We start from the raw sequence: 24,811 nt of genomic DNA on the forward strand, positions 1-24,811 counted from the left end.
CATAACAATAAAATTAAAAAAAAAAAAAGATAGATGCTTGTGTTTGACTGTAGGGTACATACATTTTTTTTCCTAATAGTTGCTTCCACCTAAATTGCATGAATAGGATATATATTAACTGTGGTTTTTGACATTTTACTTTTACTGTTTAAAATATTTTTCTTCCCTATCCTATCTCAAATTTCAGTCTTATTTATGCAACACCATCTTTATGGATATTGAGAACATATCCCATAAGGATGCATTGTGCTTTTTTACTTCACCTTAGACTTAATTTGTACAATAGTACAACAGTACAACTATATTGATTATAAAGTTAATGAATAAAATACATAATGCTCATATAATGCATTATGATTAAACCTCTGAAACTCATTTTCACATCGTATGATAGACTAGGTATTATCTCTGCCTTTAAAAAAAAATGCTGGGAAGGAAAGAAAGTAATGGATATTTGAGTGTACTAAGAACTCTTTCTTAAGATGTATATGGAATGCTAATCTCATCACAGTAATTATTGAACAATAGTTCTAAATATAGTAGATGAAATTTCAAGTCTTGTTAATATGTTTAGATTTGTATAAAATTCATGTAATTTAGATGTGATTAATATTTTATTTATTCTCTTGAAATTGGTTATGATCTTGTAGCTACGTTTATAAGGTAAATAGTTGTTTGCTTTTTCTCTGCTTTTGAATTTACAGCAAAAGATGATGGAAGCATTGCTGTTGCCCTTGGTTACACAGCACATTTGGTCTCCATGATTTCCTTTTTCTTACAAGTGCCCCTAAGATATCCTATAATTCATAAGGGATCTAGATCAACAATCAAAGATAATATCAATGATAAGCTGACTGAAAAGGAGAGAGAGTAAGTATCTTTTTTTATGTACTTTTAACATAAGCCAGTTTGAAACATGGAGTATATTAAAAATATGAAATGTGACCTAGACTGTGGTGATTTTTTGTATATCCTTTGTAAAGTGCTCCATTTCTTTTAAGTAGAATGTGGTTATTAATATAGATTATAATAAATCAAATCCTACACTTCTTAAAATTGTTAATGATAGCAAGGTTGACTCATTTTAAGTTTAATTTGCTTTTGTGAGAAACAAGTATTATATACTCTGCAGGTATTCATGTAGTACCTGTTGCCTGCTAGTTACCAAGTGAAATGATTAAAGATTTGTCAGACAAGCAAGAAAAGCATAAAAGACTGAACAGCAGGTTGTACATGTCTGAAAAGTAGATTAGTGAACTGGAGGAAAGGTCAGTAGAAAATATATTGACCAAAACATAAAGAACAAAAAAGATGGGTTATATAGAAAAGTGCTAGACTTATGTAGGACCCAATAAAAAGGTCTAAGATACGTATAATTGGGGTCACAAAGTGAGAAAAGAAAGTACATAGGGTAAATGCAATATTTTAAGAGGTAATGATAGAATTTTTCAAATTTGATGAAACACGTTAAGCTACAAATTCTAGAAGCATTAAATACAACCCATAGTAAGTACAAAGCAAACATAGGGAAATTATAGTAAAATAGCTGAAAACCAAAGACAAAGTGAAAATATTAAAAGTACCTAGAAGAAAAAAGACAGATTAGCATTAAAAGAGCATTAATAAGACTGAAAGCTAATTTCTCAATAGAATCTTTAGGAACCATAAAGGTGATGCAATGACATTTTAAAAGTACTATAAAACGGGGTGCCTGAGTGACGCAGTCAATTAAGTGTCTACCTCTTGGTTTCGGCTCAGGTTGTGATCTCAGGGTTATGAGATGGAGCCCAGCATCAGGCTCCATGCTCAGTGCAGAGTCTGCTTGGATTTCTTTCTCCTTCCCCCTCTGCCCCTTCCCACCCCCCCTCAAATAAGCAAATCTTTTTTTTTAAGTACTATAAAACAATACTGCCAACTTAGAATTCTATACTCAGTAAATAATCCTTCAAATTAAAGGCAAAATAAAAGACACTTCAGACCATTAAAATTGAGAAAATGCATCCCAGTAGACCTATACTAAGGGAAAAACTAAAGGCAGAATAAAAATAAACATAGCACAGAAACATGGAAATATTTGCAGGAAGTAAAAAAGACAATAGAAGGGGTAAGTATGTGGGATGCCTGGGTGGCTCAGTCAGTTAACCATCTGCCTTCGGCACGGGTCATGATCCCAGGGCCCTGGGATCGAGTCCCACATTGGACTCCTTACTCAGTGGAGAGCCTGCTTCTCCCTCTGCCTGCCGCTCCCCCTGCTTGTGCACTCTCTCTCTTTGACAAATAAATAAACAAAATCTTTAAAAAAAAAAAAGAAAGGGTGAGTATATCTAAATTAATTTTGACTACAAAACAAATGGTAGGGTCATAAAATAATGAAATACATATACATAAAATATATGTGGAATTATAATGCGTGACTAACACAAAAGTTGGGAAGTAGAAATGGAGTTAAAGTATTCCAAGATCCTAGCGTTGTTTGGAAAAGGGTAAAGATACTGCTTTATAGTAGACTACTAAATCAAGGATGCATGTCATAATCTTGTAACTACTAAAAGAACTGTTGGGTACAAGCAAAAAATTAATACAGGATATAAATAGAAAAAAATTTAAGTACTTTATTAATCCAAAAAAAGGCAAGAAGAGAAAGGAAAAAACATTAAACAAGTGGGACAAATAGTAAATTTTTACTTATGAACCCAAACTTGTTCTGCAGTTACATTAAATGTAAATGTTATTAATATACTATTTAAAGATCAAAAACTACACTTATCCTCCTTGCAAGAGGTACCTCAAATATAAGGACACAGAAATATTGAAAATATAAGAGTGAAAAAGATGTGTTATGCAAATATCCATATGAGAGCTAAGATAACTACACTAATATCAGACAAAATGAAGTTTAAGGCAATTTTAAAAAGTGGGGTGTTTTAAACTGTCAGTTATACACACACATACCTAAAAGCATGACTTCAAACATACAGACAAAAGTTCACAGAATTACAAGGAAATCACAATCATAGCAGAGGACTTTAAATTTTTTTTACTAATTATTAGATAAAGCAGATAATCAGAATCTAAAAGACTTGAACAGTGCAATGAACTAGACCTGAGTTTATGGGTAAAGAATATTGCACCAATGGCTATAGAATATACATTCTTTATTATTATTATTATTATTATTATTATTATGTTCAGTTAGCCAACATATAGTACATCATTAGTTTTTGATGTAGTGTTTGGTGATTCATTAGTTGCGTATAACACCAAATACATTCTTTTTCAAGTATACATGAGACATTTACCAAAATTGATTATGGTGGGCCTCAACAAATTTCAAGAGATTGAAGTAATTTACAATATGTTTACTGGCCACAGTGGAATTTATGAGAGATTAATAATAAAATCCCCAAATGTACAGGTATTAAACAGTATACTTCTGTAAAACCTATAGGTCAAAGAAGAAACTGTAAAGGAAGTTTGAAATTATTTTGAACTAAATGATAAGAGAATATAGCATATGAAAGCTTGTAAGGTGTAGCTAAATCTGTTCCCAGAGGGAAATTTATTTCCTTAAATGTGTGTGTATTAGAAAAAAGAAGGATTTACAAATCATTCATCTAAGTCTCCTTTTGAAACCCCTAGAGAAAGAAGAGTTCATTAAACCCTAGGAAATTAGAAGGAAGGAAAGAAAGGTAAGAGCAGAAATTAGATGGACAACTGAACAATGGAAAAAAAATACAGGCAAAAGTTCTAACCTTTGGGACGCCTGGGTGGCTCAGTCGTTAAGCGTCTGCCTTCAGCTCAGGTCATGATCCCAGGGTCCTGGGATGGAGTCCCACATCGGGCTCCCTGCTCGGCGGGGAACCTGCTTCTCCCTGTGCCTGCCGCTCCCACTGCTTGTGTGTGTGTACTCTCTCTCTCTCTCTCTGGCATATAAATAAAAAAATCTTTATTTAAAAAAAGAAAAAAATTCTAGCCTTTGAAACAACTGGAAAATGGATAAGCCCTTTAGATAATTTAGAAAGAGGAGATAGGCGAAACAAGTGTAAGTAAAGGGAAAAAAAAGACGTCACTACAGATATATAGACATTAAAAAAGATAAGATCTTAGGAACAACATTGTGCTTTCAATTTGAAATTCAAATGCAATTGGCTACATTTCTAGAAAAACACAACTTTCCAAAACTGATACGTGAATGATGGAGTTTAGAAAACACTGCACTTGGCTAAAGGGAAGTGGATATAGATGATTCTAGGTCAATTATTCTCAACACTGGCTGCGCATTATTGTCACCTGGGGAGCCTTTAAAAATGAGCTCCTGACCCCCAGATTCCTGTCTTCTTCCCCAGAAATTCTGATTCAGTTAACGGGGCCCAGACATGAGGGGTTTTTTTTGTTGTTGTTGTTTTGTTTTGTTTAAAGCTCCTGAAGTGATTTTAATGTGCAGTCGGGTGAGAACCACTGTTCTAGATTGAGAGACTGTTGTGTTCATTGGAATGAAGAAATGAAATATCCTCCACTATATTTAGGAAACTGCAAGAGGAGAGGCAGAAAAGGTAGGCACCAAATGGAGGAATTTAGTACTGTATCTGGTAGGACAGTGACACTCAGCTTGTAAATAGAGGGCAGGGAGCACATGTTTACTTTAAATCAGTGCCTTTTAAAACCATTGGTTAGTTGATAGCCGAAGTATTATTTCAGAAACATATAAAGAGATCCTGAAATGTATATGTTTGACAAAAGGGGACATTGGTGGGTTTTCTTTTCTCTTTTTTAAAAAATTGATGTGAAATTCACATAAGATTAACTTTTTTAAAGTGTACAATTCAGTGACATTTAGTATGTTTGCATTGTTGTGCAACCACCACCTCTGTCTAGTTCCAAAACACTTAATGACCCCAAAAGAAAGCCCTGTACTCATTAAGCAGTCACTCCCTATTCTTACCCCGCCCAGTACCCCCTCCCCCCAGCCCCTGCCCAGTACCCCCTCCCCCCAGCCCCTGCTAGTGACCCATCTGCTCTCTGTCTCTGTAGCTTTACCTATATTCTGGGTATTCCATATAAATGGAATCATACAATATGTGACCTTTTGTTTAAGGTTTCTTTGACTTAGCCTGTGTTTTCAGGGGGTATCCATGTTGTAGCATAATCAGTACTGCATTCACTTTTACGGCCAAATAATATTCTAGTGAATGTATATACTACATTTTGTTCATCCATTTATCTGTTGATAGACATTTGGGTTATTTCCACCTTTGGCAGTTGTGAATAGCGCTGCTCTGAGCATTCATGTACAAGTATTTGAGTATCCATTTTCAGTTCTTTTGAGTATACATCTTGAAGTAGAATTTCTGGGTCATACGGTAATTCTATGTTTCACTCTTTGAGGAACCACCAAATTGTTTTCCAGAGCAGCTACACCACTTTACATTTCCTGGTGTGAATATCATTGTAATTTTCATTTGTATTTCCTTAATGACTAATGATGTTGAACATCTTTTCGTGTCCTTGCTGCCATTTGTTTATCTTCTTTGGAGAAATAATCTGTTCAAGTCTTCTGCCTGTTTTTTAATTGGATCATTCATTTTTTTTTTTAATTGTTGAGCAGGAAGACTTCTTTATGTATTCTGGATACTAGATCCTTATCAGATATATCATTTGTAAATATTTTCTTCCCATTCTCTTTGTGGTTGTTATAGTTTAAGGCCTAAAACTAAGGTATGTATTATGTGCAGCCTTGATGTCTGGTGAAACCTGGAAGGCCTAGAATATCCCCTCCCTTTGCTGCTCCTGTGGATAAAGGTCCCTTATCTAAACAAGACTCCTTATCCAGGGACCTAGGTGTAGTTTCTTCTTATTGCTGAGTAGTGAATTTCAGTTCCTTGCCAGCCAGGGAATTGTAGAAAGAAACCAATCACATCTTCCCACAGGGACCAGTCAGCATTGCCTCCTTTTAATACAAAAAAGTCTTGTCTCCCACAGACCCTGGTTGTTCACTATCTTCCTGTGTGTAACCCTCATGTAACCCTGCATGGCATGTAGTGTCCTCCTCCCTGGGCTGTGATTGTATGTGACTAATAAGCTGCTCTCAGTCTCATCTGTCATTCATAGATTCTCTCTACTGTTTTTTTATTCTCTATTTTATCTCCACTCTATTATTTCCCTCATTCTGCTAGCTTTGGGTTTTGTTTTCTGTTTCTTTAGATGTAAAGTTAGGTTATTGTTATAAGATCTTTCTTTTTTTGAAGATTTTTATTTATTTACTTATTTGGGAGAGAGAGAGTGCCCGTGCAAGAGCTAGGGGAGAGGTAGGGGGAAAGGGGCAGAGGGGGAGGGAGAGGGACAAGCCGACTCCATGCTGACCACAAAGCCTGACATGGGACTCAATCCCAGGATCCCACAACCCCTGAGATCATGACCTGAACAGAAACCAAGAGACGGGTGCCTGACTGACTGAGCCACCCAGACACCCAAGATCTTTCTTTTTTTTAATGTCAACGTTTAATTCTATAAATTCCCACATCCTATTAATTTAGTAGGTTGTGTTTTTATTTTTATTCATCTCAAAGTACTAATTCCCTTCATTGACCCATTGGTTGTTTAAGAGAGTTTGTTTAATTTTCATATATATATGAATTTTCTAGTTTTCCTTCCATTATTTATATCTACTTTTATTCCATTGTGATGGAGAAAATAATTTGTATGATTTCAGTATTTTAACATTTTTATGACTGTTTTGTGGCCTAACATATGATCCATCCTAGAGAATGTTCCACATACATTTGAGGAGAACGTGTATTCTACTGTTGTTAGATGCAGTATTCTATATATATCTGTTAGGTGTAGTTAGTTTTATAGTATTGTCAGGTCCTCTATATTTTCATTGATCTTCTGTCTAGATATTTTATCCATTATTGAAAGTGTAGTATTAAATATACTCTTGAACTATTATTGTAGGACTGTGTCTTCATTTCTGTCAATGTTTGCTTCATTTTGGGGCTCTTTTGGGGCTCTTTTGTTTGGTGCTTCTGTTTTTAGTTATTTCTTCTTGATGAATTGACCCGTTCATTGACCTTTTTGCCTTTTTTTTTTTTAAGATTTTATTTGAGAAAGAGAGAAAGCATTAGCAGGGGGGAAGAGCAGAGGGAGAGGGACAGGCAGACTCCCTGCTGAGAGAGAGCCTACCTGGAACTCTTGACCCCAGGACTCCCAGATCAGGATCACCACCTGAGCTGAAGGCAGATGCTTAACCAGTTGAGCCACCCAGGTGCCCCAACCCTTTTTGCTTTTTGTAACAATTTTGACCTAAAGATTGTTTTGTCTGCTATTAGCATAGCCACCCCAGCTTTCCTTTGGTTACTGTATGAATGGAACATCTTTTCCATCTTTTCACTTTAAACCTATTTGTATGTTTGGATCTGAAATGAATCTCTTACAAACAGCATATTTGGATCATGTTTTTTAATCCATTCTGCAAATCTCTGCCTTTTGATTGGAGAGTTTAATCTGCTTACATTTAATATAATTATTTGTATGGAAGTACTATTTGTTTTCATTTTGCTATTTGTTTTCTGTATTTCATATACCTTTTTGTGCTTCATTTTTTCCATTACGGCCCCCCCCTTTTTTTGATTCAGTACACATTTTTGATTTGGTATACCATTTCCTTTTCAATATATTTTAAAGATATTTTCTTATTCATTATCCTGGGGATTACAGTTAATATATATAATAAATATCCTATATTTATAACAGTCAAATTTGAATTGATAACAACTTAGCTTTAATTGTATACAAAACTCTGCCCCTTTGTATCTCCGTCCTCCTACCTTTATGTTGTTATTGTCAGAAATTAATCTTTATACACTGTGTGCCCATAATACTTTTTCATTTACCTATGCAGTTACCTTTACTGGCGATCACTATTTCTTTGTACAGCTTTGAGTTTGTCTGGTGTCCTTTCATTTCAACATGAAGCCTTCACTTCTTGCTTTCAGTAAGCCTAGCACTCAGCCAAAGGTGAAAGCCTAGGACCTTCTCAGGTCTTTTCTGAGTATGCATCCTATTCTGGGCATGTAGGTAACTTCTTCCTTCCCCAGTTATATACAGGCACTTTTGAAAACAGTAATTTTTCAAAGAAACTCTCCCCAGCTTTACCTCCCAGGCTTTAGACAGTCTTTTGTATGTCTCAGCCTTGATCTTCTGTACAAGGAGGCTATGGGATTTGTTTGCCTTATATGAACAATGTCCCCTGCTTTTCACCTCTGAGTGAGTAGTTTTGACTATGCAAAGCCAAGGCAAGCCCCTTGCATTGTACTTCGAGTAGCCCCCAGACAAATTAGGACAGACAGACATAAATGTTTTTGGAATAAAGTCTGCTTGGCTCTCTTATGCACTGGGGATCAAGGCCCCACAATGGCAGGCTACTTTCTTCAAGATCACTGCTGAGTTGGGAATAGAGTTAAGGATAATGTGAATAGAAATTCTGTGAAGCTTTCCTCTTGATTTTGAGTTTCCTTTTTCTTGATTCAGTGTTCAGCCTGTTGTTGTACACTCTTGACTTTTTCCAGAGTTTTAGTAAAGTTGATTCTAACAGTTTTTGCTTTAAAAAAAACAAAGTTTCTCTGGAGGGACAAGTCCTTAGATCTACCTCCTCCTCTTTTTTAGCTGCCATCATTCCATTTGTTTGTTTAATAATGAAAAACATTACTTATAAGGGATGAAGGGGACCCATGATTTTAATTAAGCATGACCACATAACATCACCTTGTAGTTTTGAGAATGGTCACTCCTCCCAACATTCCCTAGCTTCCATATTAAACAAATTAAATATCTCTAGGTTTTTATCAAATTTATCAAATTATCAAATTTGTACATTGTGATATGACTTAAAATATTAGTTATGTAAGAAAAGCAGTTTGGGAGCTTGAAGGAAGGGTGTCCCTTAAAATGATATTCTCTCTCCAGATCAGCTGCACACTTTAATTTGTGAAGGAGCAGCTTAACATGTGGGCAGCTCCAAATAGTATGCCCCAGTGTGAGTAGTAGCAATAATTTGTTTATCAATTAATTTATTTTCCTAACTAGTTTGGGAAGGCCAGCTAGATTTAGGTTATTGTGTTACCCATTTCTTTGGCAGCCGCAAGAAACACAGGAATTGCATTTTTGTGAACTAATTTTTGCATTTTACCTCTGTCTTCCCCCTTTACTGAAACATATTGTATTTTATTGATTCTAATATAAATATTTTTGACATTTTCATGTTGTTAAAAATGAGGTGCATCTTAAAATTAATGGCATGCCATATTATGATTGAGAGCATTTATCTTTTCTTAGTGGTACATAAATTAATGATGCAGTTCACAGATGATGCTGTCTCAGATTTTATAAACTATCAAATATTTTAGGTGGCTTTATGCAGTTTAGTAAAACACTTTGTATCCTTTTTGGAACAACATAGATGTACAAATAGATGTATAAATAAAAATAAATTTATTGATTATGCTTGTTGATTGAATCAATCTCTCAGTTTTTCTTAGCCTGGATCATTGGAATAGCAGATGAGACCTGGTTTTCTTTTCTTCTGAGTGTGTCAATGTTGATGTAAACCTTTCCAGGTTATTAGATGGAATCAGGTCTTCATGGGAGATGGAAAATAGGAATTGAATGACTCATCGGATACATTATACTTGTTGTAATCGGCCTACGAATCCTCAGCCTCTGCCCTCTCTGATTACCTGCTTCATCTGGCTATTGGCACATGAGATAGTGGAGTTCAGAGTCCTATTTAGCCAGTTTTGCTGTGCAGGTGGGTGGAGGCAGTTCTTTGTCTGGCCTGTTTGAAACACAGGTTTGAACTGCTGATGCCTTGCCTAAACCATTACTTGTGCACCTGCACACTGTAAAGGGAAACTCTGAAATCTGTGCTGCATTCATTTTGAGGCTCAGACCACAAAACACGAAGGAATGTAACCAGAGTCCATCCACAATGTTCTTTTACCCTTTATTTCTTCTTTCACTGAGGACTGAAAAGTAGGTTTTAAAGTGATTTTTGAAATGAAATGTATTAGTCATTGTTATTGTGCTACTTAACTGTCTGCTAGATGATACGTTCCGGATGGATTATTGAAACAATCATTGAGCTAGGACATAGCCAGTCAGAGCATATGGCTTTTTCAAGCCCTCAAAAAATGTCTTAAGGTTGTTGTTTTATTCTCAGAAGGAGTGGTATAATTGGCACGCACTTTCGAAACTTCCTGACCTGTCCACAACAAGACTTTTACAAAACTCTAAAAGATGGGTAACTGTTTTTCTATAATGGAATCATTGGCACCTAGAGACATGTTAATGCTGCTTTTCCCATTTACTTGATTGTTTTGTTCTTATGTTTATTCCTATGGAAGATCTTGGACTAAACCCTAGGAGTTGTCTTTTTTACCTGGCTGATTCTGGTTTCTTTTAGAGACAGAAATTTTAGAGTATATAAAGAAAATATGGTGTGTTCAAAAACAGATAATATTGGGCCCAGATCATAGTCATTGCATGTAGATCTGATGCCCATGAGAGAAGGAATGGTCTGTTTTAATTATCTAATAACACCTTTTCTGTGACTGAATGCATAAGGCAGTCATATATGCTTATATATAAGGAGACTGGTCAGACAGGTTCCAGTCCTGTGACTAGAGTCTTTTAGTTTTCTTGCAGCCATCGTGGCATGTCTAGATGTTTCTGGAGCTCGCTCTTGAGCATAACTAGATTGCATTTTGCCAGGAAGGAGGAGACAGGAATTTTCAGAGTGGCCATGAGCTGAGAGACTCCCTATTTCTCTATTCCTTCAGCCTACTTTTTGACTTGGCAACACTGACTTGTTGAATAAATGAATGAGAATTTTTCTAATGGTATCTCCTTGAAGCAATTAGGATACCATGAACATTGCTTGCAAAGAAGGAAATTCTCTATAGAAATAGTGACCAGCACCTGGGTTTTTGTTGCTATAAAACTTATATTAAAAACATAAATGTTTTTAGACTGCTATACTTCTGACTCTTCATTTCTATTATTACCTGCTTCAGGCATTCTTAACTACCTGCTGACACATCTTATATTAAGAATGACAGACTCCTTCCTATAAGAATCCTCCGCTTCTCTTTGTTAATCAAGCTGTTTTAATGCAGACCGTTCAGAATTGGGTTGCTGTTTTCACTAAATTAGCATCTGTTTGCTTTCATAGCATCCAGTTAAATCTGATGGCCTCCTTCCAGAAGTAGAGATTTTCACATCATGATTAGGCTTCAGTGCTGTGGCTTTAATTTTCAACTCTTCTCTTTATCCTATAAATTTGAATATTCTTTATAACCTTTCATTTTCATTGTATTATAGTTTGCTGCTCAGATGCTGGCATTTAGAACACTCAGTATCCTAGATCTCAGACCTTAAATTGAACAACAAATGTGATAACTTAAGGCAGTTGGGTGGACCAAATGCTTTGGTGTTTGTTTTTTTTTTTAATTTTTTCCTTGCTGTATAACTTAAAAGTATAATCAAACAAATATTTTTCAAGGTGACTAATATTACTGAAATGAATGCAATTATTCTTTCAGCTTTTTCACTTTACAGGAATATGACCTAGGATGAAAAAATCTCTGTTAGTGTGAAAACTTTCCCAAATGTCTGTGGTCTGACTCCATTATAACTGCCTAAGGGAACACCATGTAACGAACAAAAATGAAGATAGAAAAAAAATGTTTATGTCTATGAAGAATTACAGATTCATTGTGTTTTAGAACCAGAGTATTATCAGATCCTATGACTTAACCCTTCAGTTCACACATGGAGAAACAGGTTGAGAAATGAAATGAGGTCATGTAACAACTTAATTAAGCATTCACTTTAATATGGCCCACTGAGGAAAGCAAGCCCAGAAGATGGTATGCTAACTATAAGTGTAGTACTTTTAAGCAAACACTTGGGAGATGAAATAAGTATGTTTATCAAGAAGGGGCTGTATATGAGACTGAAATACTGTTCTTCCTGATTTAGGGAAATCTCTTTGATGAAAATACCATGATGTGAATTCTTGTATGTTGTCATTCTGTTAAGTTCTGGTGGAAAATGTTAATTATTTAAATCCCATTTATCAGTTGGTTCACTTGACATTTGTTTTTTTCTCTAAAAGGTACAATGTAAAATGCCTCTCTTTCCTTCTCTCTCTTGCCTCAATTTATTTAAATTTGGTAGGATTTGTCTTGATTTTTTATTTCCAATTATATAAGGCTTTAGAATTATGTGGGCTTCACCTCTTATCACTGAGCCACTGTGGAAATGTCCTCTCTGAGTCTTGGTTTGCCTGATATAATACCCATGCCACTAGGTTATTATGAGGATTAAATGAAGCACAGTGCTTGGCACATGGAAGATGCTCCCAGTAAAATCTGCAGCTACTTTTATGTATACATTGAGCTTTGGAACAGGAATTCCAGGCAGCCATGTAATTTTTTTTTATTAAATGTAGATGCTAAAAGGAAAGGTGGGCATAAGGAAAGGTTAAGGAAAATCAAAAATCCCAGTGGCATAGCACTAGGTTTTCTTTTATAGTAATGCCACGAAGTACATCATTTTTTTCAGTCAGTGATATCAATGCAAAGGACTAGTGAGGTTTCCCATAGTGCTGGGGAAAAAACTTCCAGGTCTGAAGACTTGGCTCTTTGACTTCAACTATGCAGGGAGGTTAGTGCCTGTTATCTACTAATGAGTCAAGCAAGTGTCTGTATCCTAGAAGCTATCAGTTTAGTGAGTGCTGAAGGAAAATACAGCATGTTCAAACAAACTGTTTCCCAGCCTGGCCTGCTACTTACTTTTTTGGTCTTATCCCAGTTCCCTCTGAGTTCATAACCAATGCTTCAGTCTAACTGTTGGTTTCCAGATATATTACATTATTTTTCACCTTGATATTCTTTATGCTATTCTGCTTATCTGGAATGCCTGGAATTGTTGTACATAAAACCCTTCTCTTTTTATCTAAAACTTTTCTCATAAACTCTTGATTTCCTATAGTTTGGTGTATTCTCATAGCCTTCCTTAATCCTATGAGCAGTTCTCTCTGAGTACTGTCTCAGAATGAAGTTAAGTTTATGTATACTCTTTTTCATTTAACAACAGTCCAGTGATACAAGTCATGTGCTAGAGTTGTCTGTCCTCTTCTTATCCAAAATATTTTCAGTGTAGAAACTGCATCTTACTTGGCATCAAACTTAACTCCATTGCCTTGCAGAGAGCCTTGTATTGTGTAGACACTCAATAAATATTTCTTGAATTGAATTAGGAGAGCAAAAGAGATGTTCAGTTTTTGGAAATGCTATTAGGTAATCTGACACTCCACACCGTAGGCCCATAGATTTAACTCTAGATGCTCTGGCCAGGACGATCATTATTTCATACGGTCCCGTAGGACCATGGCAAGCTATTAACTCCAGTGCCTGTTGTAATCCCAGGCACAGGCAGCAGTGCTGATGGGGTTGTGTTCAGGAGTGAGAGCAAAAAGCATGTTTTAAAATGAGGAATCCCCATGGAAATTTAAGCAGGAGCGATCAACAAAATAAAAATGCAGAAGGTGGTTGCTGGGTGAGACAGGAAATGAACACCTTGTGAAGATTAGGCATTCCATTGAGAGAAGGGAAATGTGGGAAATGAGTCCAAAGTAATTGTGCAGCTATTTCATTGCTGACACTTGGAAGCATATTGTTGTGTGTGTTGTTTTTAATGAAGTGTGCTTTTACAGTGCTGATGTTATTATCTGGATGAGGAAGTCTTCTCTAGTATTATTGTCATCTCAGCTTTCTGCAACTAACTAAATTAAAATACAGTAATGTAATGGGACAGTGGGATAAAAAAGAAAACCAGATGACTCTGACATGTGACCCCAACTTGAACTTAGTGCTTTTCTGGTTTGCAGTGTACTCAAATCAGAATAGAGGTTCAGTGTAATGTTTGGCAGGGTTGGTGGAGGAGGATAAAATATTTAGTTAATAGTGGACTATGTCATGGTGTCATGGGGTAAAGAACGTTACAGTATTAGAATATGTGAAATCAGTGTTTCTCAAGAGAGCATCAGGGAGCTCTCCAGGTAGTCCATGAATTGGCTTTTTGGAGTCTGCCAATATGTATCATATGACAGTATAGATGCTTTGGGTTCTGATATGAATTAATCATTTACTCTAATAAATGAGACTTTATTTTGTTGGTGTTACATTGAAGGTAGCACTGTTCTTTTCTTTAGTTCTTATATGTTCGATTTTTTGGTAGGCAAATAATGAGAGATATGGGGATAACTGTATCAAGCCAGAAAGTTTGGAGTAGGTGATTTATGGACTCTGTTTTTCGGAAGAAACAAATGCATGGAAAGAATAAAAAAATTATTTTTAGGTACATGTGAACTTATTTTAACTTCCCAAAACATCATATGATAATAGTTCTTTAGACAATTTTCTCTCTTTTTTTAAGCTTTGTTTATTTGAGAGAGAGAGAGAAAGAGATATTGAGCACAAGCAGGGGGAGGGGCAGAGGGAAAGAGAGGGGTGGGGAAGCAGACTCCCTGCTGAGCAGGGATCCTGATGCGGGGCTCCACCCCAAGATCCTGAGATCATGACCTGAGCCGAAACCAAGAGTCAGAGACTTAACCAACTGAGCCACCCAGGTGCCCCTCTTTAGACAATTTTCTAAGGATAACATTTATGTCCAGGATAATAGTATCATTATAAAACAATTTTATGTCATTCTTTTAACCAGAGAGTTCTATTTGCTGCCATATTTTTATACCCCTCCCCGTAATAATTTGTAACTAATAAGATCACCAAACATTACTGCTGAATCAGATTAAACGATCGACTGGTTTTCATAGTGTTTTTCTTCTCTAATTCCTTGAAATGAAAAATTGATAGGAGAGTTAACTCATACATAGTTAATTCACAGGAGAGTTAAATTATAAAAAGGTTACATCACAGCAGTCAAACCATGTATTGAGGACTAGTCCGTTATCAGTTACTGTTCAAGATGCCAGCATTAGGTAAAATCATTCATTGCTGAAGTGGCATCAGGAATGGACAGTAAGTGGGCAGACAGTCATGCATAGCATGATAAGGGCCATGTTGGAGATCAGAATGGGGTTGAGTCGGGGGTGGCCAGCATAGGCATGCATGAGGAGATGGCCCCTAAACATCAGAGCTTCTGCGTGTAGAAGATTAAGAGATGTTCCAGCTAAGGCTAGATGCAGCAGACCAACACATACACTGACACAAAAGAGGTATTACACCTGTCCATTGACCAAAGCTTCCAGTGTCTCACCTAGCTTTGTAAAGTGACTTCACTTGAAGTTGCTCAGCAGTTTTCTTCAGGCATAGATAAAAGAAGGAAAAATTTATATTTCAGTCTGTAGTCTATGTAAAAATAAAAATGACTCTCAAAGTTGATTAGCTATAAGTGGTTAATATCAATATACATTTATTCAAGGCATAGTAATATAACTTTATAAAGTATTTTGGATCACAGATTGGTTATGATAAATATATGACTAATTTGACTTAAACATACATTCACTTTTGTATGTATTAACAGGGATAAAAACCATATTGGTATTTAAATAATAAAAACTGTGTATTCTAAAGTTAGGAAAAGAGAAATCATGACCTTCCCATTTCAGTCTTTTGAAAGAACTTTGGCATTAAACACACCTTGAATCAGTTTATTTCACCTCACCATCCTCAGTGTACTCATCTGAAAATGAAGATAATGACTTTAGAGAAATGTGAGGAGTAAAAGAATTTATATAAAATTACCATTGCATATGGTCATTCAGTAAATATTTGTACCCTGAATAAATGCACACAGTAGTCACAGCATTGATTTCTTTCCCATCTACCTGAACTTTTTGATCTTACTTTTTTCCAGTAGAAATGAAAAACTTGGAAAGTCCTTAGTTTTCAATTTGGAAAGGATCTCTTAAATGAATCACAGAAACACACAGACCATATTATGAGAAATCCATAAATTTGTCATTAAAAAAGAACTTGTTTAAAACAAAAGAAAACATACACAAAAATGAAAAGGCAAGCTACATATCGGAAAATATTTTCTAGCACATAAATTAACCAAGGGTCAGTATCTAGAATATATAAGTAAAACCTTTATATCATCAATAAGAAAAGGAACAATCATCCCAACAGGAATATGGACCTAGTATGTAAAGAAGCTGTTACAGAAGAACAAGCCCTAAATGTCTAATAACGTAAGAAAAGATACTCAGGTCGGGCAAATACAAATTTTATACCAGAAGAGATACAACCTGGGAAAAATAGAATGTTTTAGTACCTAATTTGGTGAACATTTCTAGGAAAAGGAGCTCTCATCCTTTGTGAAAATTTCAGTTAATCTATTTCAGAGGATAATTTGATAATACAAATCTTTACAAACCTTTCCCAACAACCTCACTCCCGGTTTATATACTAGATTCCTGAGTAGCTTTTATATGGATGTGGTCTACAAATGTTTATTGTATTCCATTATGATAGATAATTAGATTATCTCTTGGTTTTACCTCTATTCTGTATTAAAATTATTCACAATTATATAGCTGGCATTTAATTTTCTTAAAGTGCGTCTATCCTTTTGTACTGTTCCTTTCAGAATCTCTATTACTATAAAACATTCTTTTCTTTTACAACTACTTCCTTTAAGCCTGGAATACATGTTTCTTCATATACAGCTTCTTTCTTTCTCATTACTAACACAGGGTTGATGTGGGTGGTTACTTTTTCTCATAATTCATATCATTTCTATATACCAGTTCTTGATTGGTTTTAAATTTATAGCAGTAGTTCTCCCTATTTCCTTTAGAGCAAATATTGATGTTAATAATGCCTAGAATTTTGAGTGCTACTCATTTATATTATTGGAAACCTTTTTAAAAGACTTACAAACGAATTAATTTTTCCCATGCTGCTTGTTAGTAACGCTCATTAATGTAAATGATGGCTCCCAGGTTCATGGTGTGGAGAGTCTAGTGATGAAATCCTAGAAGTGTTAACTGTAGTAAGTTATAGAAATTTATTGCTCTGAGTTAATTAAACACACCAATAAGCAACTGAAGCATTTTATTATTTTAATTTGTATAAATATAAGGTTGGTAAGCTAATGAGAAGTGGCAGGTCTCTTGGAGTTTGATTGACACCTGTACTAAAACTCTTTTAAATGTGTAGATGACGCATGAATTTATTGAGACAACTTATGTTGTAAGATATTCCATACAGGAAATACTTGTTTTTGAGTGTGCAGTAGCATAATTTTGTCATTCCAGCTTTAAAAAAATTACTTACTAGAGGAAAAACTTTTTTAGAAGCAGCCTCCTAATACTGAATTTGCTAAATATTGTTCTGCACGAGAGACAGAATTTATTTTATTATTTTCTGGTTTCTGTATTAATTGTGGTCTCTGCTTAAATCACAAAATAGGAGATTCATAAGCTGGTTGAAAAGCAATTTGGTAAATAGCCTGTTATTTTCCCTCAGATTTTCAGGGGAAATGATAGGTAGTAGTATTCCATTCCAAGAGGATACGGGTTAGTCACATTAAATTGTGAGAAGCTCCCCTTCCCGTTTTTGTATCATTTTGGGGGAAGCCTACCTGTCTTTTTAGTATGCAATTTGGAATAAGCACAACTCAGTTTTGTACTATTAAGTGCAAATTCAAAATCAAGCCATATGGTATCAGAATTATAGGTGCACAAATGAACCTACTCACCTATTTATTCATCATATGTTTAGTAAGTGTGTAATGTATGGCATACATTGTTCTAAGTCTTTGGAATACAGTATGAGCAACATCAACAATTAAAACTATCTTTTTTTTTCTTTAAAATAAATGATTAGTGGGTGCCTGGGTGGCTCAGTTGGTTAAGCAACTGCCTTCAGCTCAGGTCATGATCCTGGAGTTCCCATATCGAGTCCTACATGGGGCTCCCTGCTCAGCAGGGAGTCTGCTTCTCCCTCTGACCCTCCCCCCTCTCATGTGCTCTCTCTCTCTCTCTCATTCTCTCAAATAAATAAAATATTTTTAAAAATAATAAATAAAATAAATGATTAGTTTAAAATCAATCCCACAAATAGTACTATCTGCCATATGAATAGACTTTATGCTAGATGGTTTTACAGAACAGATACAGACTAAGAAAGTGAGCATATTATCTAAACTTATTATTTAATTCAAGAAATAACAAAAACTACCTTATTTCATGCCGTTTATTCAGTATCACTTCTTTCTTTATCTGGTATGCCCTTGTCTTGTGAACACATTGTAGGATTAATTAGGCATCCCCTTGGGAGAGCAAGAAGGACCATTCAGTCTGAGCAAAGAAAGATATGGCCGGTAGAGGTGGTTTGGGAACAGTCTCAACAGCCATTTTGTTGTTAAAAGTAAAGGACTGATTATTGACTAGAAAGTACTTTATAGTTTTGGGACCAACTTAAAAGTTACTTTGCTCAGGATATCTGTTTGTTTTTTGGCTTTTCAAGTGAAAATAACATGCTTAAATGACCCAGTGCTTATTCCCAGCAAAAATATGCTAGCATGAGGACCTATTTGTTTGACAAGTGTAATTCAGAGGGATGTTAAATAGTGTTTATCTGCTCAAACCTAGCCAGTGAAATAAAAGGTTATAATATTGAATTAGAAATACCATGATTTATTGTTACGAGTTTCACACATGGGTGTGCCTGAGTGTACACATGTATAGACAGAGCAATATCAGATAATACTTAAAAACACAAGGATTCCTAGAATCATTATGTTCACCAGATATCTTTTGAGTAAAATATCCTCTTTTCTCTATTGTGTTCCAAACATTTTAACTCCTAGAAGATACTAAAAATAAGATTCACCATAAATACACATAAAGACTGCCCAATCTACTATCCGTCCAGGAGTAGTATACTCACTGAAGGTTAAATTGTTTATGGCTTCTTCAATTGACTCTTTTTCCACTCGAATCTTTTATAAAACATCCTGGGAATAGAAAATCCAGAGGGGAAATTCAAGGACTCAGGTGGGAAAGAAGCCAAAAAATAGAATGCACACCTTTGGAAATAGAAATAATAATTTGAAAAAAAAAAGGCTTTTAAATATATTCAGAATTCTCAAAAGATAAAGGAGGAAATAGCATCCATAAAACAAGAATGGGGGCTTATGAAACAGAAATAGGCAATTGTGGCTCAAAAAAAGATTTTTTAGAAGGTCGTATTGGAAAGGAAAAGTCTCTTTCTTAAAAAACAAAACAAAACAAAAAACCTCTTAAGATAAATACTAGACTGGACACACTTAAGGAGAGAGGACACACTTAAGAGAGAAATATATGAAACAGAACTTACAGGACATAGAGGATGATTTGAGGTATCAACGTATAATAGGAATTCTAGGAGTAGAGATTAGAGGGAATGGCAAGGAAGAAATATTTTTTAAATGGTTAAGAAAAAAAATACAGAGAAGACTTATGACAACAAGAAAAAGGCAGATACAATAAAGATTGAAAAATCATATAAGGTACTTTGAACAACTTTTAAAAGTTAGGTAGGATGGATTTTTCTTTTTTTAAAGAAATGTAACAATATTGATTCGAAAAGAAATGGGAACACTGAATAAGTTTTTGTTTCCAGGGCGCCTGGGTGGCTCAGTTAGTTAAGCATCTGCCTTCGGCTCAGGTCATGATCCCGGGGTCCTGGGATCCAGCCCTGCATCGGGCTCCCTGCTCAGCAGGAAGCCTGCTTCTCCCTCCGCCTCTGCCTGCTGCTCTGCCTACTCGTGCTCTTTCTCTGTGTCAAATAAATAAATAAAATCTTAAAAAAAAAAATAGTTTGTCTAAAAATGAATAGGATACTTCTCCGAGAGAACACGAAATGGCGGGTGACGCCGGTTCTGCGAGAGGGCCCTGGAGGCTCGGGGGGCCCTGCAATGGGAGGCCGCGGCGGCTTCCGCGGAGGCTTCGGCAGCGGCATCCGGGGCCGCAGTCGTGGCCGTGGTTGGGGCAGGGGTCAAGGCCGCGGAGCTCGTGGAGGCAAGGCCGAGGACGAGTGGATCCCCGTCACGAAGCTGGGCCGCCTGGTCAAGGACATGAAGATCAAGTTCCTAGAGGAGATCTATCTTTTCTCTCTGCCTATCAAGGAATCTGAGATCATTGATTTCTTTCTGGGAGCATCCCTCAAGGATGAGGTTCTGAAGATCATGCCTGTGCAAAAGCAGACCCGTGCTGGCCAGCGGACCAGGTTCAAGGCGTTTGTTGCCATCGGAGATTACAACGGACACGTCGGCCTGGGTGTCAAGTGCTCCAAGGAGGTCGCCACTGCCATCCGTGGGGCCATCATCCTAGCCAAGCTTTCCATCGTCCCCGTGAGGCGAGGCTACTGGGGAAACAAGATGGGCAAGCCTCACACTGTCGCATGCAAGGTGACTGGCCGCTGTGGCTCTGTGCTGGTGCATCTCATCCCCGCCCCCAGAGGCACTGGCATTGTTTCAGCCCCTGTGCCCAAGAAGCTACTGATGATGGCCGGTATCGACGACTGCTACACTTCAGCCAGAGGCTGCACTGCCACGCTGGGGAACTTCGCTAAGGCTACTTTTGATGCCATCTCCAAGACTTACAGCTATCTCACCCCTGACCTCTGGAAGGAGACGGTGTTCACCAAGTCTCCATATCAGGAATTCACGACCGTCTTGTGAAGACCCACACCAGAGTCTCTGTGCAGAGGACCCAGGCTCCAGCTGTGGCCACCACCTAGTTTTATACAAGAAAAATAAAGTGAACTAAAGCTTGTTAAAAAAAAAAAAATTATAGGATACTCAAATTTTGGGGGGCACATTTGGGGCCTTTGTCCAGAAAATCATGGGAGAACCCCTTATTGCTGTCAGTATTCAATAAGAAGTTTCCATTTATAAATTAGTGAGTAAAAGGTGAAAGATTTATGCGATCTGAAGAGAAACCAGAGTATAAATTAGTGAAAACTTTAGCACAAAAATAGCAAACAGAAGAAGGAAGGAAGGAATCAATCTAGATTATATAAAGAACATTTTGGTTCAATAGTTAAAAAGAAACAGCTCAGTTGAAAAATAGTGAAAGGATGTTGCATCAGTCAGATTTCAGTCAGGAAAGCAGAATCACTGAGTGTTTGGCATAAGGTATTTATTTATAGGAATAAGATATTACACAATTGTGAGAGAAGCTGAATAAGAGCCCGAAAGGTGGAGTTGGAGGATTAGAGAAAAGTCACTGACCGGCCCTTCAGAAGTCCAGTGCAGGTGGGCAACTCAGTCCAGGAAGTGGGAAGCAAGATCTGTCCAGCTGCTCAGCGGAACCCCAAAGGGGAGCAGGTGGAGACATCTATGGAAGACTGTTGCCACTGCATCTGGTAGTGGGCTTGGAGTCACGATTTGTCAGTAAGGCCAGCCGTTGGGAACAAAAGCTAGATGCAGAACAGGAGCACAAAGACCAGATGGACTCTGTAGGCAGCCTTATGTCTGCCTCTTTCTGTGTCTAACCACTGTGAACTTCAGGGTATAACGGCCGCTGCTTCACTTCTGTCTTCCAAACCTCATGCAAATTTATCTTTTGCTCAACTCTAGCCTGGATCCATATGGGCAATGGTATTCTGGGAAATAGTTCCAGCTTAGCCAAGTGAACACAGTAAAAACCCACAACAGATATGAATAGGCCCTATACTTTATTCTAGGAATATAAAGATAAATAAGAACAAGAGAATAGTAATCACTCAGAAAATTATAGTAGCTTTTGCTGTGTTTCAGGTACTGCTGTTATATATGTCTTATAGCAGTTGTCACAGCCATCACAAAAGCAGTATGAGATTAATACTGTTATTATCTCCCTTATATTGATGTGTAGACTGAGTCACCGATAGGTCGAGAAATTTACTTCCGCTTTCCAACCAGGGCCCGGCAGAATGGCTCCCGCGAAGAAGGGTGGCGAGAAGAAGAAGGGCCGTTCTGCCATCAGCGAAGTAGTGACCAGAGAATACACCATCGACATTCACAAGCGCATCCATGGAGTGGGTTTCAAGAAGCGTGCCCCTCGGGCACTCAAAGAGATCCGGAAATTTGCCATGAAGGAGATGGGAACTCCAGATGTGCGCATTGACACCAGGCTCAACAAAGCTGTCTGGGCTAAAGGAATAAGGAATGTTCCATACCGTATCCGTGTGCGGTTGTCCAGAAAACGTAACGAGGATGAAGATTTACCAAATAAGCTCTACACACTGGTTACCTACGTACCTGTCACCACTTTCAAAAATCTACAGACAGTTAATGTGGATGAGAACTAATCGCTGATTGTCAAATAAAGGTATAAAACTGAAAAAAAAAATTTACTTCCAAGGCTACACATTTTTCTTTAGGATTAACAGCAGCAACATTTTGGCAGAGTCTAGTAAAATGGGGACATACTTAGAGACTGTACATACATACTAGAGAAACTTGCTCACAGGAGGGCATATAAAGATAATATAATAAATTTATCATTTGTACTAACGAATAAATAGAAAAAATTAAACAGCTTACATCTCATCAGTAATGGAGTGGAGAAATCAAATTTGGAATATATGTAAGATGGAATACTAATTAGGACTTCAAAGGAACGCATTATACACACACACACACACACATATTGGCAAAAATAGTTCTCAAAAAACAATATTGGGGGGGAAAAGTTAAGTTGCAGAATGATATGCATGGCTCATTATTACTTATGTAAACATTTGAATTTTAAAAAGTATAAAAAGTGATATACACAGATGTTCACCAAATTTATAAAGCTTAGTGACTTGTGGGAGATGCTATGGCAGATGCAGTTGCTTGTCTACCCACAACCATTCTTGGCTTCCTTTTTATTAGTGAAGCTCAATTTCGTTACCCTTTCTCTTCATTTACTATATGGAAGGTGGGCCCCAGAGACTAAACCACAACTGGCTTTTTACCAACCATGGTATTCCCATTCCTCTCACCAGTGATTGGTTTTGCCATAAAATATGTCACAGTTCTGGCTAGTTTTAAGGGGTGTTTCTGGGAGTGGTTTTATGCACTATGACAGACATGGCTAGGATGTTAATAATAATCTATTTCTTGATCTCAGAACTGGTTTCATGGGAGCATTAATTCTGAAAATTCAGTGGTTTTGAACTTACCTATATGTTGTACTTTAATGAAAAATGTATATATAATATATATGTGATGTATGACAAATGGCACAGGAGAAAAGTCCATCATCATCTACTAGATGTTGTTTCCAGAAATGAGACCTGAATGTGTTGCAACCATTTTATGACCATGAATGGGTCTAAACCAATTTTCTAAGGATAGAAAGATGGGAAAACCTGAGTCCTGGATAAAGCCATCAAGTTCCTGAGTTAGCCAATTTTGGAACTAGTCTGTCTCCATTCTTCTTATTTAAATCAGTTGATTTGAGTTTTCTGTCACTTGAAGTTGAAAGCATCCTAACTGTTGTCAAAGATGGGGAAGTAGTTGGTGTGGGGGACAAAGGAGGCTCACTTTATTTGCAATGTTTTACTTATTTTAACTAAAAAATGCAAAAATAATATCAATTGTCAGGCCTAGGTAGTGGATATATAGTTATTTGCTTGTTATTCTCTAATTTTAAAAAATCTCGGAGCTCCTGGGTGGCTCAGTTGGTTAAGCATCCAACTCTTGATTTCGGCTCAGGTCATGGTCTCAGTGTCTGGAGCTGGAGCCCTGCATTGGGCTCCTCTCTGCAGGGAGTCTACTTACCCTCATCCTCTCCACCTCCCCCCTCCACTCTCTCTCTCTCTCTCTCTCACTCTCTCTGAAATAAATAAATAAATCTTTTTAAAAAATCTTTAAAAATAAGGGCGCCTGGGTGGCTGAGTCAGTTAAGCATTGGACTCTTGATTTCAGCTCAGGCCATGATCTCAGGGTCATGAGATCAAGCCCCACTTCTGGCTCTCTGCTCAGTGTGGAGTTGACTTCTCTCTCTCTCTCTGTCTCTTAAATAAATAAATAAATAAAATCTTTAAAAATAAAAAGAAAGAAAAGGTGACAGATGAATTGTATAAACATCAGGAACAAAGATGTGGGAATGGTTACTGTAAGTTGAGGAACAGCTGGGAAATATTTTTTGGCAAATGAATCAAGAACTAATTTGTATTCATTTAATAAATATTTACTGGGCTTTTACTGTGTGTAAGCAACTGTGACATTCAGCTTGGGACTTATACTTGAAATCACTATGTTTTGGGGGGTTTTTTGTTTGTTTTTATAAAGACCATCTTAATATGTTGGTACATGTCTTCAGTGTTCTGTAGGATAACTTCCTATATGTCTACACTAAGGTCTACATTTTACTTTTATTTATTTAAAGTCTACATTTTAAATTTAGACCACTTCCAACATTATATCCAAATTTGGTGAAAACCTCCATAACCATATTTTGCATGATTTTAAAAACATGTCTGGCTCCATCATTTGGCTAAGTAAAATTCATAAATTTTATTCTTATCTCTGGTGGGAGAGTGATCAGAACTCTGACCCCTAAATTATATTATTTTTTCTTGGGATAGTAATTGTATACAGTTCTTAAATTATGACATACATGTGTATCTGGTTCTAGAATGTAATAACGTAAAGAAAACCAATTGCAGTTGAAAGTTTAGGCATATCTGAGATATTGTCGGTTTGGTTCCAGGCCACCGCAACAAAGTAAATACCGTAATAAAGCAAGTGAAATGAATTTTTT

At 36.7% G+C, this 24,811-nt stretch overlaps 2 protein-coding genes and 1 pseudogene across 5 annotated transcripts in view; all 3 read left to right on the plus strand.

Annotated features, from left to right (window-relative positions):
* UVRAG (UV radiation resistance associated) overlaps positions 1 to 24,811 on the plus strand; it is a 334,168-nt gene that overhangs the window by 207,252 nt on the left and 102,105 nt on the right. For all 4 annotated transcript variants that reach the window (XM_025894184.2, XM_073879729.1, XM_025894185.2 and 1 more), the window contains one exon: positions 705 to 870. In XM_025894184.2, the coding sequence (XP_025749969.1) occupies positions 705 to 870 (166 nt within the window). The remainder of the gene's footprint in view (positions 1 to 704; positions 871 to 24,811) is intronic.
* Positions 754 to 23,430, plus strand: LOC112840736 (large ribosomal subunit protein eL31-like). Its single transcript, XM_073879731.1, has 2 exons — positions 754 to 870; positions 21,979 to 23,430. Exon 2 carries the CDS (start codon positions 21,990 to 21,992, stop codon positions 22,365 to 22,367), a length of 378 nt encoding a protein of 125 aa, XP_073735832.1. The 5' UTR covers positions 754 to 870; positions 21,979 to 21,989; the 3' UTR covers positions 22,368 to 23,430.
* On the plus strand, positions 19,990 to 20,863 carry LOC112840735 (small ribosomal subunit protein uS5 pseudogene; annotated as a pseudogene).

This window comes from Callorhinus ursinus, unplaced genomic scaffold, assembly GCF_003265705.2.
Source record: "Callorhinus ursinus isolate GAN/ISIS: 27379988/994484 unplaced genomic scaffold, GSC_fseal_2.0 scaffold35, whole genome shotgun sequence".
NCBI classification, from domain to species: Eukaryota; Metazoa; Chordata; class Mammalia; order Carnivora; family Otariidae; genus Callorhinus; species Callorhinus ursinus.

What these genes read in the sequence shown, in the direction of transcription:
- LOC112840736 (XM_073879731.1), top strand. Translation starts at nt 21,990, where the DNA reads ATGGCTCCCGCGAAGAAGGGTGGCGAGAAGAAGAAGGGCCGTTCTGCC.